The 20,688-nt window shown below is 34.5% G+C and overlaps 1 protein-coding gene and 2 pseudogenes across 1 annotated transcript; all 3 read left to right on the forward strand.

The window, feature by feature from the left end:
* Window positions 1-3,471: 3,471 nt before the first annotated feature.
* On the forward strand, window positions 3,472-6,655 carry LOC132625817 (receptor-like protein Cf-9 homolog; annotated as a pseudogene).
* Window positions 6,656-7,310: 655 nt separating this feature from the next.
* LOC132625816 (receptor-like protein Cf-9) lies at window positions 7,311-17,297 on the forward strand (annotated as a pseudogene).
* On the forward strand, window positions 13,306-15,240 carry LOC132624364 (receptor-like protein Cf-9 homolog; the record flags this gene model as incomplete). Its single annotated transcript, XM_060339158.1, has 1 exon — window positions 13,306-15,240. A coding segment is annotated over one exon (1,770 nt), but the record flags the coding sequence as incomplete, so codon positions are not given.
* Window positions 17,298-20,688: the final 3,391 nt, after the last annotated feature.

Raw genomic sequence — 20,688 nt, forward strand, 5'->3', positions numbered from 1 at the left:
TGTATAAATATCTTCTTTTTTCCTTTTTGTCCTAACTAATCAAAACTTCTATGAATTTTTGGCTTGTAAGTCAAGGTCTATACACCAAATAACACTCTTATGCTAACCAATCAAGATTTTAATGAAATTTTTACTTTTAATATTCTAGTCAAGACACACCAATCAATACTTTTTGTTTTAAAGTTTTTTTGACTTCAAATGTTTTATTCAAGGCCATTACTAGTGGCGGAGCCAGAGATTTTATGTAGGGTGTGCAAAATTTAAAGAAGCAAGTAAAAAAAAATCATTGAGTGGGTTCACATCCATCTTGCTCAACGTAACCTAGCGACTTTAACATAAACGACGTCAATGATTTATTTTCCACCACATACAAAGCGTCTATTTTTTTTTTCCAGTTTGGGTATAAATTTTATAAACTAAAATAATATTTTTATAGTGGATGGGTCGAGATTTTTAAAGTTTTTTTTTTCAATCTATGCATTTTGGTACTTCTTAATTTAATGGATGGATGTTAAATTTCTTGTGTTTGATAGAGTGTGTGAGAGTTCTAATCAAAAGTTTCAAATCTCAATTAGTTCTCCCGATTCCCCTATAACACTATGGAAGAAAGTAACCCCTTATTAACTTTTTTTGGTCCAAACCTCCTAATAACCTAATTAGGGAGGGAATGGAAAATACAATGGTATATGTAACTGCATTTAACCTTTTCTTCCAGTTTTTTTTTTGGTAGAAACTTGTTTGAAACATTATTTTATATTTCATACAACCAAATACCCAAACTAAAGTTTCTATTAAATTTAATAATTAATAAGTAGTACCTAATGACCCATATAAAAAAAAGTCAAATACAGTATAACTTTGTTTGAGGGAGAGACCGTGGAGACAGATTAAAAAAGGTGTTTTTGAAGAATTGAAAATAAAATAAAAAGAAAGCTAACTCAGATTAGGTGGACCCACCGAAAATCTCTTGAAAAAAGGGGTCTAACTTTAATTTTTGCATTTCGCCTAAAATACACCGAGGTTCTGGGTACGAACTCCGGCTCAGAAAAAAAAATATGCAAGGCAGAGTTTCGTTGCAAAATTAGGCCTATTCGGGAAATTCAAGCAGAGCTCTTTTTTTTTTTTTTTTTTTTTTTTTTTTGCCTTTTGGCAAACCCCGAATTAAGGCAGACTTTTCATGAAGCCTTGTCTTGTGAAATTATATTCTTCTGACTGAGCGAGGGTTCGAACCCAGATTCTCGAGATATTTTCTGCTACTTTTTTAAGCGAAGGACAAAACTTAAAGACCAACAATTTGAGGGGCAAAAATTAAAGATCAACGCCTTTAAAGGAAAATCCATGCAAAAAAAATGTATATCAAGGACCAAAAGTCAAGCCAATATATTAAGGACCATTTTCTCATTTCTTAAACATTTGCCCAATATCTACACAGCCCACCCGTTAACTTTGACCCATACCAAAAAAAAAAGGAGTCTAGGTATGGTGTTTATTTGATCAAATAAACTCTTATCTTTTATCAACTTAATTCAAAATCAATTATCAATTCTTTGAATGAAACACATGGCCCACTTAATTAAATCAAAACTTTTCTACAAAGCATGTTTTCTCTCCTCTTTTATCTCTCTATTTGTTTTATTTATTTTTCTGTGCTCCTTTGCTTGTTTAAATTCACCACTGTTTTTGTGTTTGTTCTTTGCTTGATGCTTTTGTCTCATATGAAATTTATAGTTGATCCGATTCTTTTTGTTTCGGGTCAGTGTTAAAATAAGTGGTTTGCAAGGGCGGAGTTAGGATTTTGAGTTTGTGAGTTCTCTCTATAAATTAAATTACTTCGACATATTTAATGTTCAAAAACGTATCTGAACTATCACTTTTTCGGAGTTTCACTTGCGATTTAGAGCATATATACCTTCGTTAAGAAAATAGTGCATATATACCCCTGTCGTTACACAAATGGTGCAAATATACCCATTTTGCTATCAGATTTTAAAAAAAATCATTTAACTTATCTTTTAATTAAGAAATTATCACGTGACTTTAAAAAAAATAAGTCTATCTATTTTTATATTGAACTTATTTTTTAAACCCACGAGACAATTTTTTTTGCTAGTGGGTTGTCTCGTTCGTTTAAAAGAAAGAGTCAATTACGTATATATACATCTTAAGGAGAAATATTTATGAAACGTGACGATAGTTTTATATTTATAAAACATAACATTACAAACCCTATACAAAACATGCTTTTTTTAAAAAAAATTATTTTTTTATTTTTTCATTTTTTTTAAAAAAGTTATTTTTTATTTTTTTTCAATTTTTTTTAAGTATTTTTTTAAAATATTTTTTTTCGCTCAAAACTTTATGTATGAAAGTTGTATGTAATGTGTATATCTCGCTCAAGGTTTAAAAATTTTGTTCAAAATTTAGTGTATGAAAACGGTATGAAAAACGTATGCAATGTGTATATTTCGTTCAATGCTTAAAAAAATCACTCAAAATTATGTGTATGAAAACAGTATGAAATTTGTATCTCGCTCAAGTCTTAAAATTTCGCTCATATTTTCGTATATAAAGTTCATGTTAGATTTCTGTAAAATTAATACAACTACAACAACATTGTATACAACTTTGATACAACATTCAAAACTTAAAATAATCGCTCAAATTTTTGTGTATGAAATGTGTATATCTTGCTCAAGGCTTAAAAAGTTCGCTCAAATTTTATGTATGAAGAACGTATGAAATGTGTATATCTCAATCAAGGCTTAAACATTACGCTTTAAACTTTATGCATGAGAATGGTATGAAGTATGTATATCTTGCTCAAGACTTAGAATTTCATTCACATTTTTTGTATATAAAGTTCATATTAGGTTTGTGGAAAATTAATACAACTACAACAACATTGTAACAACTTTTATACAATACTCGAGGCTTAAAGTTTCCGCTCATAATTTTGTGTATGAAAATTATATTAAAAATTTCGCTCACATATACACATTTCATATACAAAAAATTGAGGTAATTTTTTAAGCCTTTGATAAATTTTTTTTAAAAAAAAATATATAAAAAATATTTTTAAAAATATTTTTTTTTTTATTTTTTGGAAAAAAATAAGAAGACGAAAAATATATGAAAATCCGTCATGTTTCGTAATATATCATTGTGTTTTTTAAATAAGGAAAACTATCGTCATATTTCGTAAATATTTCTCCTTAACATGTATATATATGTATTTTTGCCTACAAAAAATATCTACTTGGCTTTAAACAAAAATAAGTCTACCCCCTTTTTTAAATGAACCAGACCCAACCACTAGAAAAAAAATTATGTGGTGGCTTTTAAAAAAAAAAAGTCTACTAAAAAAAGTAGATTGACTTAAGAATCAAAGTCTAGCCCATTTGAAGGGCAAACCGTGCAACTAGGGATCTTTGCCCATTTGAGGGGTAGAAATCAAAGTCCAGCCCATTTGAAGGGCAAACGTGCAATTAAAAGATAAGAAACATGAAAAAGATAGAGTTACCTGGGGTTACCTTTAACCATTTACAGCAAAACCAGTATTTGACGAAGTCAACAAATCTAAATAAAGAAGCTGAAAACTTTAACCATTAACAACAAAACCAAAGATTAACTCAAGATGAAAAAGATAGAGTTACCTTCATCAAAGCTTGACCCATATCTGAAAATTTACTGCTATCAACAGTACGCTCTCTCTTCTTTTTTATCTCTCTATTATTTATTTTTGTTTGTTTCAATTCTCCGCACAATTTTCTTTGTTTAGAGATATGCTTGTAGCTCCCACTTGGTGGGTTGTGTAGACATTTGTTTGGTTCTGAAATAATAGTCTTCACGGAATAAGTCTAAATTTTACTGAAAATGACTAGGTAACCTTCTTGGAATTGAGTACTCCAAAGCTATAGTAGTAAATTTTTCTTTGCTTTCTGCTATATATAACTCAATGTTATTGAATAGAGGAGCAAAGCAAAAATTTCTTGATTTCTTCTCTACCAACTTAATTTGTATAATTTTTAGTACAGAAATGGGTTATCAAAAACTTGCATTGTTTCTGCTATATATAGCCTTTCTCAGTCAACTTGTTTCCTCTTCATCCTTACCTCATTTGTGCCCCAATGATCAAGCCCTTGCTCTTCTTCAATTCAAGCACATGTTTACTGTAAATGCTTCTGCTAATTATTATTGTAATGGTTCTTATCCAAAAATGCTATCATAGAACAAGAGCACAGATTGTTGCTCTTGGGATGGAGTTTATTGTGAGGAGATGACTGGGCAAGTGATTGAGCTTAACCTCACTTGCAGCCAACTTCAAGGCAAGTTTGATTCTAACAGTAGCCTCTTTCTACTCTCCAATCTCAAAAGGCTTGATTTGTCTAATAATGATTTTTTCGGGTCGCTCATTTCGCCTAAATTTGGTGAGTTTTCTAGTTTGATGCATCTTGATTTGGGGGGTTCGGGTTTTTCTGGTGTAATCCCTTCTGAAATCTCTCATCTTTCTAAATTGCGGGTTCTTCGAATCGGTGATTTTCTTAAAATCCAGGGATATGAGCGTAGAATTGAACCTCACAATTTTGAACTGCTCCTTAAGAACTTGACCCAATTAAGAGTGCTTGACCTTAGCTCTGTGAACATCTCTTTCACTATTCCTCTAAATTTCTCTTCTTTTTTAACAACTCTAAAGCTTGGGGACACACAGTTATTTGGTATATTGCCCGAAAGAGTTTTCCACCTTTCTGACTTGAAAACTCTTTATTTATATGACAATCCCCAGCTCACTGTTGGGTTTCCCACAACGAAATGGAATAGTAGTGCATCTCTCATGGATTTAGTTCTCGGTGGTGTGAATTTTGCTGGTAGGATACCTGAATCACTTAGCTATTTATCTTCATTGCAAACATTGTCGTTGGGATCTTCCAATCTCACAGGGCCCTTTCCTAAACCCATATGGAATCTCACCAACATACAATTGTTATATCTTGGGAGAAACAACTTGAATGGCCAAATTGAGTGCTTATCTTGTAATCAAAGCTTGACAAAACTTTGGTGCTTAGATATTTCATCCAATTCCCTAACTGGTCTAATACCTTCTTGTATATTCTCCCTTCCTTCACTAATTTATTTAGACTTGAGCAATAATAGTTTCACTGGCAAAATTCAGGATTTCACGTCCAAAGCATTGGATAGAATTGTTTTAAAACACAATCAGCTGCAAGGTCCTATTCCAAAGTCACTCCTAAACCGGCAGAGCCTGTCTTTTCTTTTCCTTTCTCAAAATAATCTCAGCGGACAGATTGATTCAACTATCTGCAATCTGAAAACAGTGATAATGCTAGATCTGGGAAGTAATAATTTGGAGGGATCAATCCCCCAATGTTTAGGTGAGATGAGTGAGCTTTTGGTTTTGGATTTAAGCAACAATAGTCTAAGTGGGATAATTAATACAACTTTTAGTATTGGAAACTCACTCGGGATGATTAAATTTGATGGGAATAAGCTACAGGGGAAAGTGCCGCAATCTTTGATCAATTGCAAGCGTTTGGAAATCCTTGATTTAGGTAACAATGAGTTGAATGACACATTTCCAAATTGGTTGGGAACCCTACCTAATTTGGTGATTTTAAGTTTGAGATCAAACAAGTTGCATGGCCCTATAATAGATTCAAGGGCTGAAAACTTGTTTGCTCAAATTCGAATAATAGATCTCTCATCCAATGGATTTAGTGGAGAATTACCGGTGAGCCTTTTTGAGAATTTCCAAGCAATGAAAAGAGTTGATGAGAAAAGTGGAACCCGAGAGTATGTAGCAGAAACTTTTTATTACACAAGTTCTTTGATAGTGACAACAAAGGGATTGGATTTTGAACTTCCTTATATTTTGACAGCAAACATAATTATCGATCTCTCTAACAATAGATTTGGAGGTTATATTCCAAGTATTATTGGAGATCTCATTGGGCTTCGTACGTTGAACTTATCTCACAATGGCTTGGAAGGTCATATACCAGCATCACTACAACAACTGTCTGTGCTTGAATCACTGGATCTCTCATCTAACAAAATTGGCGGAGAAATTCCGCAACAACTTGCATCCCTCACATCACTTGAAGTCTTAAATCTCTCTCACAATCATCTTGTTGGATGCATCCCCAAAGGAAAACAATTTGATACGTTTGAGAACAGTTCATACCAAGGGAATGATGGATTACGAGGTTTTGCACTCTCAACAGACTGTGGTGGTGATGATGGGGTACCACAAGCGACAACTCCAGTTGAGCTAGATCAAGGAGAAGCAGATTCAACAATGATCAGTTGGCAAGCATTTCTCATGGGTTATGGTTGTGGTCTAATTATTGTATTGTCTGTAATATAAATAATGTTGGCAACCCAAAATCCAGCATGGTTTTCGAGGATGCTTGAAGAATTGGAATATAGAATTATTACGAGAATGAAAAGACACAAGAAAAGAAATTAGTGTGTAATCTCTATGTGTTCAACTTGATTTCTATCCTTCAAAATGTTATTTTTTTATTAGATTATTAGCAGAGTTCATGGCCTCAACTTGTACAATTCATCCTCATTATAATTAGTTGAGTAATTGGGCTCAAGCATAAAGTCAGTTAATAAATTATTGAGGTTATCTTGACCTTTGGTATTTCTATCTTTTTACTCTAAAGAAACGTCAGTTAGGAGGCCGGATTGACGACATGGTTGCTTCTATGTCGATAAAAATTAAAATCAAGGGTAAGTTATACATTCTGGCTTATTTAGGTTAACTTACGTGAAAGAATCCTCCAGCTACCACTTTCTTCTTACACTGAACTCATCTCACCGACCGCTGGACCGTCTCTTGGTACATCGTTGTCTTTGCCGAACTAACCTCTTACAGTATTCAGGTTAGTTCTATTTTCTCTGAATTTTCCTTCTTCTTTCCTCTTTCTTTTTTTGTTGCTTTGCATATTAGTTTAATGTTTGTGATTTTCGCCCTACTTTGTCTCTGAAGCGTTAAATTCAATTTTTATTCAAGCAACGAAGCTTCGTTTCCGCCTCAGGGTGTGTTTGGAGTAGATATTGTGTGTTGTTTGACCTGCTCTGAAGGCATAGTAACTTAACGTTGCAATTAGCTCTTAGAATTTTGATGTTCAATTTATTTCTTTCCATAATGTTTATGAAGCAATTGCGCATCCTATTGAAATTTATTACTCAAAGTTTGTAGACCTCTGATAGTAATATGTGTCGGGTGCTAATATTAATTTTGCCCATATCTGAAAATTTACTGCTATCAACAGTACGCTTTATCTTCTCTTTTATCTCTCTATTATTTATTTTTGTTTGTTTCAATTCTCCACACAATTTTCTTTGTTTAGAGATATGCTTGTAGCTCCCACTTGGTGGGTTGTGTAGACTTTTGTTTGGTTCTGAAATAATAGTCTTCACGGAATAAGTCTAGATTTTACTGAAAATGACTAGGTAACCTTCTTGGAATTGGGTACTCCAAAGCTGCAGTAGTAAATTTTTCTTTGCTTTCTGCTATATATAACTCAATATTATTGAATAGAGGAGTACAACAAAAATTTCTTGATTTCTTCTCTACCAACTTAATTTTTATAATTTTAGTGCAGAAATGGGTTATCAAAAACTTGCATTGTTTCTGCTATATATAGTCTTTCTCTGTCAACTTGTTTCCTCTTCATCCTTACCTCATTTGTGCCCCAATGATCAAGCCCTTGCCCTTCTTCAATTCAAGCACATGTTTACCATAAATCTTAATCCTAATGCTTCTGATGTATGTTTCGACCGGATAAAAGGCCAATGGATTTATTCATATCCGAAAACATTATCACGGAACAAGAGCACAGATTGTTGCTCATGGGATGGAGTTTATTGTGAGGAGACGACTGGACAAGTGATTGAGCTTAACCTCACTTACAGCGGACTTCATGGCAAGTTTGATTCTAACAATAGCCTGTTCCAACTCTCCAATCTCAAAAGGCTTGACTTGTCTTGTAATAATTTTTCCGGGTCGTTCATTTCGCCTAAATTTGGTGAGTTTTCTAGTTTGATGCATCTTGATTTGTGGGATTCGGGTTTTTCTGGTTTAATCCCTTCTGAAATCTCTTATCTTTCTAAATTACGGGTTCTTAAAATCCAGGGATATGAGCTTAGAATTGAACCTTACAATTTTGAACTGCTCCTTAAGAACTTGACCCAATTAAGAGTGCTTGACCATAGCTCTGTGAACATCTCTTCCACTATTCCTCTAAATTTCTCTTTTTTTTTAACAACTCTAGAGCTTGGGGACACACAGTTATTTGGTATATTTCCCGAAAGAGTTTTCCACCTTTCTGACTTGAAAACTCTTTATTTATATGACAATCCCCAGCTCACTGTTGGGTTTCCCACAACCAAATGGAATAGCAGTGCATCTCTCTTGGAGATAGATCTCAATGGTGTGAATTTTACTGGTAGGATACCTGAATCATTTAGCTATTTATCTTCATTGCAAATGTTGTCGTTGAGATCTTCCAATCTCACAGGGCCCTTTCCTAAACCTATATGGAATCTCACCAGCATAAAAGTGTTAGATCTTGGGGAAAACAACTTGAATGGCCAAATTGAGTGCTTATCTTGTAATCAAACACAACTAGAGCAGCTAGTGTTTTCATCCAATTCCCTAACTGTTCCAATACCTTCTTGTATATTCTCCCTTCCTTTACTAAGTATTTTAAACTTGAGCAATAATAGTTTCAGTGGAAAAATTCAGGATTTCAAGTCCAAAACATTGGGTAGAGTTTTTTTAAAACAAATCAGCTGCAAGGTCCTATTCCAAAGTCACTCCTAAACCAACAGAGCCTATCATTTCTTCTCCTTTCTCAAAATAATCTCAGTGGACAGATTGATTCAACTGTCTGCAATTTGAAAACAGTGGTAGTGCTAGATCTGGGAAGTAATAATTTGGAGGGATCAATCCCCCAATGTTTGGGTGAGATGAGTGAGCTTTTGGTTTTGTATTTAAGCAACAATAGTCTAAGTGGGATAATTAATAACAACAACACCAACAACAACATACCCAGTGAATCCTACAACGTGAGGTCTGTGGAGGGTAGAGCGTACACAGACCTTGCTCCCCCCTTACATAGGAAGGCTGTTTCCGGAAGACCCTCGGCAAATAATACAACTTTTAGTATTGGAAACTCACTCATGATCATTAAATTGGATGGCAATAAGCTACAGGGAAAGTGCCACGATCTTTGATCAATTGCAAGTATTTGGAACTCCTTGATTTAGGTAACAATGAGTTGAATGACACATTTCCAAATTGGTTGGGAACCCTACCTAATTTGATGATTTTAAGTTTGAGATCAAACAAGTTGCATGGCCCTATAATAGATTGAAGGGCTGAAAACTTGTTTGCTCAAATTCGAATAATAGATCTCTCATCCAATGGATTTAGTGGAGAATTACCGGTGAGCCTTTTTGAGAATTTCCAAGCTATGAAAAGAGTTGATGAGAAAAGTGGAACCCGAGAGTATGTAGCAGAAACTTTTTATTACACAAGTTCTTTGATAGTGACAACAAAGGGATTGGATTTTGAACTTCCTCGTCTTTTGACAACAAACATATTTATTGATCTCTCTAACAATAGATTTGGAGGTTATATTCCAAGTATTATTGGAGATCTCATTGGGCTTCGTACGTTGAACTTATCTCACAATGGCTTGGAAGGTCATATACCAGCATCACTACAGCAACTGTCTGTGCTTGAATCACTGGATCTCTCACCTAACAAAATTGGCGGAGAAATTCCGCAACAACTTGCATCCCTCACATCACTTGAAGTCTTAAATCTCTCTTACAATCATCTTGTTGGATGCATCCCCAAAGGAAAACAATTTGATACGTTTGAGAACAGTTCATACCAAGGGAATGATGGATTACGAGGTTTTGCACTCTCAACAGATTGTGGGGGTGATGATGGGGTACCACAAGCGACAACTCCAGTTGAGCTAGATCAAGGAGAAGGAGATTTAGCAATGATCAGTTGGCAAGCATTTCTCATGGGTTATGGTTGTGGTCTAATTATTGTATTGTCTGTAATATACATAATGTTGGCATCCCAAAATCCAGCATGGTTTTCGAGGATTGGTTGAAGAGTTGGAATATAGAATTATTACGACAATGAAAAGACACAAGAAAAGAAATTAGTGTGTAACCTCTAGTTGTTCAACTTGATTTCTATCCTTCAAAATGTTATTTTTTTATTAGATTATTAGCAGAGTTCATGGCCTCAACTTGTACAATTCATCCTCCTTATAATTAGTTGAGTAATTGAGCTCAAGCATAAAGTCAGTTAATAAATTATTGAGGTTATCTTGACCTTTGGTATTTCTATATTTCTACTCTAAAGAAACATCAGTTAGGAAGCCGGATCGACGACATGGTTGCTTCCATGTCAATAAAAATTAAAATCAAGGGTAAGTTATACATTCTGGCTTATTTAGGTTAACTTACGTGAAAGAATCCTCCAGCTACCACTTTCTTCTTACGCTGAACTCATCTCACCGACCGCTGGACCGTCTCCTGGTTCATCATTGTCTTTGCCGAACTAACCTCTTACAGTATTCAGGTTAGTTCTATGTTCTCTGAATTTTCCTTCTTCTGTCTTTCTTTTTTTGTTGCTTTGCATATTAGTTTAATCTTTGTGATTTTCGCCCTACTTTGTCTCTAAAGCGTTAAATTCAATTTTTATTCAAGCAACGAAGCTTCGTTTCCGCCTCAGGGTGTGTTTGGAGTAGATATTGTGTGTTGTTTGACCTGCTCTGAAGGCACAGTAACTTAACGTTGCAATTAACTCTTAGAATTTGTATGTTCAATTTATTTCTTTCCATAATGGTTATGAAGCAATTGCGCATCCTACTGAAATTTATTACTCAAAGTTTGTAGACCTCTGATAGTAATATGTGTCGGGTGCTAATATTAATTTTGTTCAAATCAAAATTACAGTGCCGCTTTTGTGGCATAGACTCTATGTTTAGTTTGGAATGGTATCCAAAATCGGGATGGAACAAAAGCACTTTTTAGTAAAAGAAGATGGTAGGCATGTATAATCAAAGGGTTCCAAATAGTGTATTACACATAGCATTTCCGCTAACAGATACTAGGTGTATGATTTTACATATTGTTAGTGCTTTTGGAAAACATTGTTTATAATGCTATTACAACATGTTTATGCAATAGCTGTAATAATTTGCTTACTTGATTATGCCAATGCTCCAAGAGCACTCATCCATAAATCGATTACTGGTACAAATAACATAAAGGAATGAAACCAACATTTATTGGAAAAAGCAACCCCAGATATTTACGGGCGGGGGGGCGGGGGGGGGGGGGGGGAGCAAAAGATCAAAATTACTCTAAGAGAAATGATTTTTGCCTTCAATACTGTAGACCTACAACAATAGGGGAGTATCTGACTTGACATCTTAATGCTATTGATTAATCTTTTGAGTTCTTCATGTGTAATTCTTTTATTGTATAGCTTTACAAGAGTGTTTAATTTTTTTACCATTTTTGCCGGTGGAATCTCATAGGCATATAATAAAGTGCTTTCTATGATAGACATGACAGTGCACCATGAGATTAACTATGTTCCATGTCTTTGACCAAATGACATTATTCTATTGGTAATACATTAGAAACTATATAGATAAAGTATATGTAACAATCCTTTGTGGAAAAAGGAAGAGTTTTTCATGAAGATGCCTTTCAAGAAAATTGGTCATTCATTTGGAGTGAGTTGCTTTAGCATGCTTTTGGTGCTTGCAGAGAAGAGCTTTACTCAATGCTATTGGTAACTTGGGGTTAATAGGACCTTATGGAGATGCTTTAACTAAGCTCGAATGCGGTTTAGATTGGATGGAGTGGTTTCTACTCCATTGAATTCTCTAGGAGCCCTTTCTAGAATGGCTTACAGGTAGTATACATCATGTCATCAGTGTTGTTTAGATAAAAGAACAAGTTGTTAAATTTCAAGGAACACATTTAGCGTATTATGTTTTTTTAGATAGTTGCGATCAACTATGCTTAAATTGCCTTTAATTTTAGTTTGCTCAAAGCTTTATACTTTGTTGAAATAAATTGATCTCTTATGTAGGAATTTTATTATTTCCATTGGTCTATAACAGTATAGGGACTGACAAGCAGAAGTTATTGGAGTTGTTTCTTGAAAACTTTAGTCAGTATTGCTTATTTGGTAATGAATTTTCTCTGCCTGAGGACTTCTGTTACTACAAAGTTTAAGCTATAAACGGAGGAGAGAATAATGCCTTGGATGATTAATTTTGGAGAATTTAAAGAAACGAAAAGAAATATAATTTCCTATACAAGATAATAACTGCATAATTTTTGAAGTCAATGACTGACTTATTGATAAGGAAAAAAAGAGCAATAATGTTTAAATGTTTAAGCTTTTAATTGGAGATGAAATTATGCAATTTACCTGTATTTTTTATTACTAACTGCACAAGTTCATGGTGAACATATTATGTCTCTGAACTCTCAATTGACAAGGCAAACATTGTTCTATAAGACTTTTATTGGATTGTAAAGTTTGGAATATATACTGACATGGTATATTGATGTGGATGTACGAATATAGCTACTCTACTCATACTTGATCAAATCTTTTTTTTTTTCCCTTCCTTAATCTGTTATGATGCATTTTGTTTGATGAGTCATTTAGTGGATTTTTCTTGATACGTTCTGATTTTTAGATGCTTGTGTATTACTGACATTTTGGTTCCTTCATTGTTTATGTCTTCTTCAGATTTACTCTCTGTTATGATAATTGCATGTTCAGCTTCAGAGTTGGCTAAGTATTGCTTTTTCTTCTTGAGGGGAGACCAACATCCCAAAGTTGATCCTTATATTTTGGATGGTTAAGACTTGAGCATTAGGAATTATTGGTCATGTTATTGTCATTTATTGTTGGTAAGTAACAGGATACTGAAACTTTTTTTTTTCAATTTATGTATCCTTTGAGTGGTTGACAATGATGAATCGTTGGAATAACTTCACATGCTAGACCAGCAGTTTGTACATGCTTCATTTCGGGCAGAACGTTGTTGAGTACATCATCTTTGTTTTTTTCTTTCATTTTTCTATATTCTAAATTAGTACAATATGATGAAACTATTTGTAATATTGAGCTTATATGCAGATTTAGTGTCTGCATTTAGTTGAATTTCCTGCAATTATTGTAATAACTGTTTCACATTGAAGCGGCGCAAAATGTAAACGTTGGGCCCGTTGCTTGCCCGAAAGAGTTTTCCACTTTCTGACTTGAAAACTCTTTATTTATATGACAATCCCCAGCTCACTGTTGGGTTTCCCACAACGAAATGGAATAGTAGTGCATCTCTCATGGATTTAGTTCTCAGTGGTGTGAGTGGTGTGAATTTTGCTGGTAGGATACCTGAATCATTTAGCTATTTATCTTCATTGCAAATATTGTGGTTGGGATCTTCCAATCTCACAGGGCCCTTTCCTAAACCCATATGGAATCTCACCAACATACAATTGTTATATCTTGGGAGAAACAACTTGAATGGCCAAATTGAGTGCTTATCTTGTAATCAAAGCTTGACAAAACTTTGGTACTTAGATTTTTCATCCAATTCCCTAACTGGTCTAATACCTTCTTGTATATTCTCCCTTCCTTCACTAATTTATTTAGACTTGAGCAATAATAGTTTCACTGGCAAAATTCCGGATTTCAAGTCCAAAACATTGGATAGAATTGTTTTAAAACACAATCAGCTGCAAGGTCCTATTCCAAAGCCACTCCTAAACCACCAGAGCCTATCTTATCTTCTCCTTTCTCAAAATAATCTCAGCGAACAGATTGATTCAACTATCTGCAATCTGAAAACAGTGAAAGTGCTAGATCTGGGAAGTAATAATTTGGAGGGATCAATCCCCCAATGTTTGGGTGAGATGAGTGAGCTTTTGGTTTTGGATTTAAGCAACAATAGTCTAAGTGGAATAATTAATACAACTTTTAGTATTGGAAACACACTCATGATCATTAAATTGGATAGGAATAAGCTACAGGGGAAAGTGCCACGATCTTTGATCAATTGCAAGCATTTGGAACTCTTTGATTTAGGTAACAATGAGTTGAATGACACATTTCCAAATTGGTTGGGAGCCCTACCTGATTTGAAGATTTTAAGTTTGAGATCAAATAAGTTGCATGGCCCTATAAAAGCATCAAGGGCTGAAAACTTGTTTGCTCAAATTCAAATAATAGATCTCTCATCCAATGGATTTAGTGGAGAATTACCGGTGAGCCTTTTTGAGAATTTCCAAGCTATGAAAAGAGTTGATGAGAACAGTGGAACCCGAGAGTATGTAGCAACTTCTTTGATAGTGACAACAATGGGATTGGATTTTGAACTTCCTTATATTTTGACAACAAACATAATTATCGATCTCTCTAACAATAAATTTGGAGGTTACATTCCAAGTATTATTGGAGATCTCATTGGGCTTCGTACGTTGAACTTATCTCACAATGGCTTGGAAGGTCATATACCAGCATCACTACAGCAACTGTCTGTGCTTGAATCACTGGATCTCTCATCTAACAAAATTGGCGGAGAAATTCCGCAACAACTTGCATCCCTCACATCACTTGAAGTCTTAAATCTCTCTCACAATCATCTTGTTGGATGCATCCCCAAAGGAAAACAATTTGATACGTTTGAGAACAGTTCATACGAAGGGAATGATGGATTACGAGGTTTTGCACTCTCAACAGATTGTGGTGGTGATGATGGGGTACCACAAGCGACAACTCCAGTTGAGCTAGATCAAGGAGAAGGAGATTCAGCAATGATCAGTTGGCAAGCATTTCTCATGGGTTATGGTTGTGGTCTAATTATTGTATTGTCTGTAATATACATAATGTTGGCAACCCAAAATCCAGCATGGTTTTCGAGGATGGTCGAAGAATTGGAATATAGAATTATTACGAGAATGAAAAGACACAAGAAAAGAAATTAGTGTGCTAGGTGTTCAACTTGATTTCTATCCTTCAAAATGTTATTTTTTTATTAGATTATTAGCAGAGTTCATGGCCTCAACTTGTACAATTCAGCCTCATTATAATTAGTTGAGTAATTGGGCTAAAGGATAAAGTCAGTTAATAACTTATTGAGGTTATCTTGACCTTTGGTATTTCTATCTTTCTACTCTAAAGAAACATCAGTTAGGAGACCGGATCGACGACATGGTTGCTTCTACGTCAATAAATTTTTATTCAAGCAACGAAGCTTCGTTTCTGCCTCAGGGTGTGTTTGGAGTAGATATTGTGTGTTGTTTGACCTGCTCTGAAGGCACAGTAACTTAAAGTTGCAATTAGCCCTTAGAATTTCTATGTTCAATTTATTTCTTTCCATAATGTTTATGAAGCAATTGCGCATCCTACTGAAATTTATTACTCAAAGATTGTAGACCTCTGATAGTAATATGTGTCGGGTGCTAATATTAATTTTGTTCAAATCGAAATTACAGTGCTGCTTTTGTGGCATAGACTCTATGTTTAGTTTGGAATGGTATCCAAAATGGGGATGGAACAAAAGCACTTTTAAGTGTAATTCTTTTATTGTATAGCTTTACAAGAGTGTTTAAATTTTTTTACCATTTTTGCTGGTGGAATCTCATAGGCCTTAGAGAATATAATGAAGTGCTTTCTATGATAGACATGACAGTGCACCATGAGATTAACTATGTTCCATGTCTTTGACCAAATGACAGTCTTCTATTGGTAATACATTAGAAACTATATAGATAAAGTATATGTAACAATCCTTTGTGGAAAAAGGAAGAGTTTTTCATGAAGATGCCTTTCAAGAAAATTGGTCATTCATTTGGAGTGAGTTGCTTTAGCATGCTTTTGGTGCTTGCAGAGAAGAGCTTTACTCAATGCTATTGGTAACTTGGGGCTAGGACCTTATGGAGATGCTTTAACTAAGCTCAAATGCTGTTTAGATTGGATGGAGTGGTTTCTACTCCATTGAATTCTCTAGGAGCCCTTTCTAGAATGGCTTACAGGTAGCATACATCATGTCATCAGTGCTGTTTAGATAAAAGAACAAGTTGTTAAATTTCAAGGAACACATTTAGCGTATGTTTTTTTAGATAGTTGCGATCAACTATGCTTAAATTGCCTTTAGTTTTGGTTTGCTCAAAGCTTTATACTTTGTTGAAATAAATTGATCTCTTATGTAGGAATTTTATTATTTCCATTGGTCTATAACAGTATAGGGACTGACAAGCAGAAGTTACAGGAGTTGTTTCTTGAAAACTTTAGTCAATATTGCTCATTTGGTAATGAATTTTCTCTGCCTGAGGACTTCTGTTACTACAAAGTTTAAGCTATAAACGGAGGAGAGAATAATGCCTTGGATGATTAATTTTGGAGAATTTAAAGAAACGAAAAGAAATATAATTTCCTATACAAGATAATAACTGCATAATTTTTGAAGTCAATGACTGACTTATTGATAAGGAAAAAAAGAGCAATAATGTTTAAATGTTTAAGCTTTTAATTGGAGATGAAATTATGCAATTTACCTGTATTTTTTATTACTAACTGCACAAGTTCATGGTGAACATATTATGTCTCTGAACTCTCAATTGACAAGGCAAACATTGTTCTATAAGACTTTTATTGGATTGTAAAGTTTGGAATATATACTGACATGGTATATTGATGTGGATGTACGAATATAGCTACTCTACTCATACTTGATCAAATCTTTTTTTTTCCCTTCCTTAATCTGGTAATGATGCATTTTGTTTGATGAGTCATATAGTGGCTTTTTCCTGATACGTTCTGATTTTTAGATGCTTGTGCATTACTGACATTTTGGTTCCTTCATCGTTTCTGTCTTCTTCAGATTTACTCTGTTATGATAATTGCGTGTTCAGCTTCAGAGTTGGCTAAGTATTGCTTTTTCCTCTTGAGGGGAGACCAACATCCCAAAGTTGATCCTTATATTTTGGATGGTTAAGACTTGAGCATTAGGAATTATTGGTCATGTTATTGTCATTTATTGTTGGTAAGTAACAGGATACTGAAACGTTTTTTCAATTTATGTATCCTTTGATTGGTAGACAATGATGAATCGTTGGAATAACTTCACATGCTAGACCAGCAGTTTGTACATGCTTCATTTCGGACAGAACGCTGTTGAGTACATCATCTTTGTTTTTTTCTTTCATTTTTCTATATTCTAAATTAGTCCAATATGATGAAACTATTTGTAATATTGAGCTTATATGCAGATTTAGTGTCTGCATTTAGTTGAATTTCCTGCAATTATTGTAATAATTGTTTCACATTGAAGCGGTGCAAAATGTAAACGTTGGGCCCGTTGCTTGCACGGGTAGTACCCATCTAGTATATATTATAAGCCACAGTTTGGCGGGACGAACACAACACTCAAAGATTGTACAACAAGCAGTACAAATTGTACTATAGGGTTGGGCCTAACTCAACATGTGTATCTTTCTTTTCTAATTCAGTCTGCTCAACTTCTGAATACACAATGCTCCCATTCACTCGAAGACACATCTCTGTCTGTGAGTATCTCAACTTCCTTCTTTTGTTTTCTCCGTACTTCAATCTTTCACTTCAAAATTCTTTTGTTGACGGGTATGTAATTTTTTATCTTTGTTGTACTTGTGATATTTGGTGAGTTTTACTTATTCTCTTTCTTTCTTCTTTGTTGCACCCATTTCTTGGTAATGGCATTTTCACCGATCTGATTTAATTTTCTTCATATCTTGGATTTTCTTTTGGTGAATTCTTACATGCAGGTCAGTATTTTTGCTCCTTTTGCTTAGGATATTTCGGAAAGATACTTGATATGTGTATTAGAATACATATTTGTTTTCTGATTTATATATGGGTGAAGGTTGCAAGTGAGTTAAATAGAGGAAAAAGAAAGCGCACGTAATAACTTCCTCTCTCAAATTACTTGAAATGAATAATCCAGTTAAATCCTGAAGCATCTCCATTATGTAATTAGAAATTGAGTTTCTCATTGTAATCAGAATCAAGTTACTTAATTTTTTTCCTGAGGCTGCATTGGTGATGAATCATGAATGTTGTTTAGCCCACACATGGAATAAATCTGTTTTAGCTAGAGAATAGTGCATTTATGATCTATTTATATCTACTATATCCATTAAAACACGTCAATGGCCGTTGCAAATTGAATGTTGAGATTACAGAAAAATACAGAGCTTAGACAGCAAAGACTATGTGTATGAACTAATTTACATGCCTTTTTTAGCAGCTGGTGACATATAAGCTCTGCAATACTTTTGACTTCTAAACTGGCACCTGGAAAGGTACTGCCTAGTTTTCTAGGCTCTTTAATTTTTTCTTCAAGATCTGCTTAGTTTTTTGTTCCTTCTCCATGTGTTCTGTGTTTTTTGGCATTAGTTTCGAGCTTCTCATATGTTATGTCAATGGGATCGGAATAGGGATATGGAACTAAACAAATCATGGTCACACGTAAATAGAGTGGAGACTATGTAAACCAGTGATTTTAGAAGATATAGGCGAACAATATGATATATTGCTGGTAAATGTTTAGCAGCTGCAACTCCATTGCTTGCTTCGGGCACACACGCAGTATGCTTGGTAGAACCTGATATAGTTGAGGTACACTCTATGTACTACATTGAGTAGTTTCATAATGAGAATGTTGAATTACTCTTTAAGTGATTAAATGCTTAATAAATTGCCCATTGCAGTCAATATAGTGTGGCCTTTCTTGGTTTGTGTTTCCTAAATAAGAGTCCAGCAGTAATCGACTTTGATCATATTACTGGAGAATGTCACATTTGACTATATGTAAATGGATATAAACTCATAAGTTAATGAATACTTGGAACATTCAGCAAAAAAGTGGTTTCAGAAGCTTCAGGTTGACAGGGTTCAGATGATGATTAACAAATAACTATAGTGTGTTAAATTATCAATTATCGCAAGTGAGCTGGAAAAGTGGTTTCTGCAAGTCATGTCTAGCTTTAAACATTTAGTGCAGCGTCCGTACTCCAAATTGATGTGGAATATATTTTCGGTTCATTTCCAGTGAAGCAAGATTCATTTCCTTAGGTATTGGAAGGACATGCCTGTAATAGTGCTATAAGCTCAGCATGTGTAAGTAGCTTTCGTATGCCTCATGAAAGATTCCATGAAACTGTCCATGTCTATCCCCTTTTCATGTTTTATTGTTTCACTCTCTCCGAAGTAGCATAAAATTCTTATAGATTTTCTGTACTCGGTATCCTTATATTATTTCCATATTGGGGATTTGTCATTTTGCAGTGTACGAGTATGGCAGAGAATGATGTTCCATGTACAGAGAATGCTAAAAACCTACTCTCCCTGTTCTTTAGAGATATAATCATATAAGGTAGTTGTAAAGTTTTTGCTTTACCTTTTTCTCTTCTTGGTCATCAACTCACATTCTGGTATGACCGTATGAGCAAGAATTATAAGGTTTGTCATTTCTTTCCGAGAAGGAATGCGGGATTCTTTATTGCCATAGTAAACAAGATTTTTCTTCTTTTCTTCTCCTTTGAGCGGATTAATTTTTAAATTAAATGAGCTTGGCCAAGAATAAGATGGATAGCCCTGAATGCTGCTTTAGCTTTAACAGCAGATCCTATTGCACCTTTGTTTGATACGACATACAACTACTTTTGTAGTAAAAAGATTCAAAATCTGGAATATCTTGATCTATATGTAGGTGTCAAAGTCCTTAGCTTCTAGCTTAATACAAGATACGATTTTAAAAGTATTGGCGTGTCCTCTTTATGCACCAAAAAATTAACTGCTCAATCTTATACTTCAGAATTTCAAAATGCCACAAACAATTGGATATATCCGAGAGCTCTTCTCAGCTTTCCATATTTCAATTCATGTATCTGTATGTTCATAGTTGATTAGCGTTTACTTGCTATTGAAGGTCATATAAAACTTATTAGTGTTTACTTGTTATTGAAGGCAATATAAAACTTCCCTAATGTTGCTGAATTGTTCACCTACGCTGCTGGTTTTGGATGCGTGAGTGACTGCTGAGGTGGCACTGTGGCTGGTACTCATAAAAGAATGATTGGTTAAATAATGCACTTAAAGACACATATGTTGAGTCTTTCTAAATCCTCTTTGCAGCTATATCATACAGAAAATTGTCCTGCAAGATTGTTGTACTTATCATCATAATGGAACAGATGTATGATTTACAGTTGCTAGTTTTTCATATTATTATCTTCCCCCTTTCCTTGACTGTCTTGCCTGGTATAAGTAATTTGTTCAGTGACTGAATGCTTGTTGGTGTCTTACCTTTAGGTTTCTGGGGAACTGTCTGCAGCATCACCAGAATGCTATTCAATAGCGTCTCCTGGACCTGCCGGTGGTGCAAAACTCATCCATCCACTCACATATTCAACAGATGCTAACCAATCACATAAGTTCCTTGTTTGTTCTACAAGTGCTTACAGAATTATCTATTCTTCACCTCTGGTCTAGATTTTTGATGCTTTACTTTGCTTATTTTGGCAACTAACAATCAGGGTTGTGGATCCAGTAAAGGA

Source organism: Lycium barbarum, chromosome 2, assembly GCF_019175385.1.
Source record: "Lycium barbarum isolate Lr01 chromosome 2, ASM1917538v2, whole genome shotgun sequence".
In the NCBI taxonomy this organism is placed as follows: Eukaryota; Viridiplantae; Streptophyta; class Magnoliopsida; order Solanales; family Solanaceae; genus Lycium; species Lycium barbarum.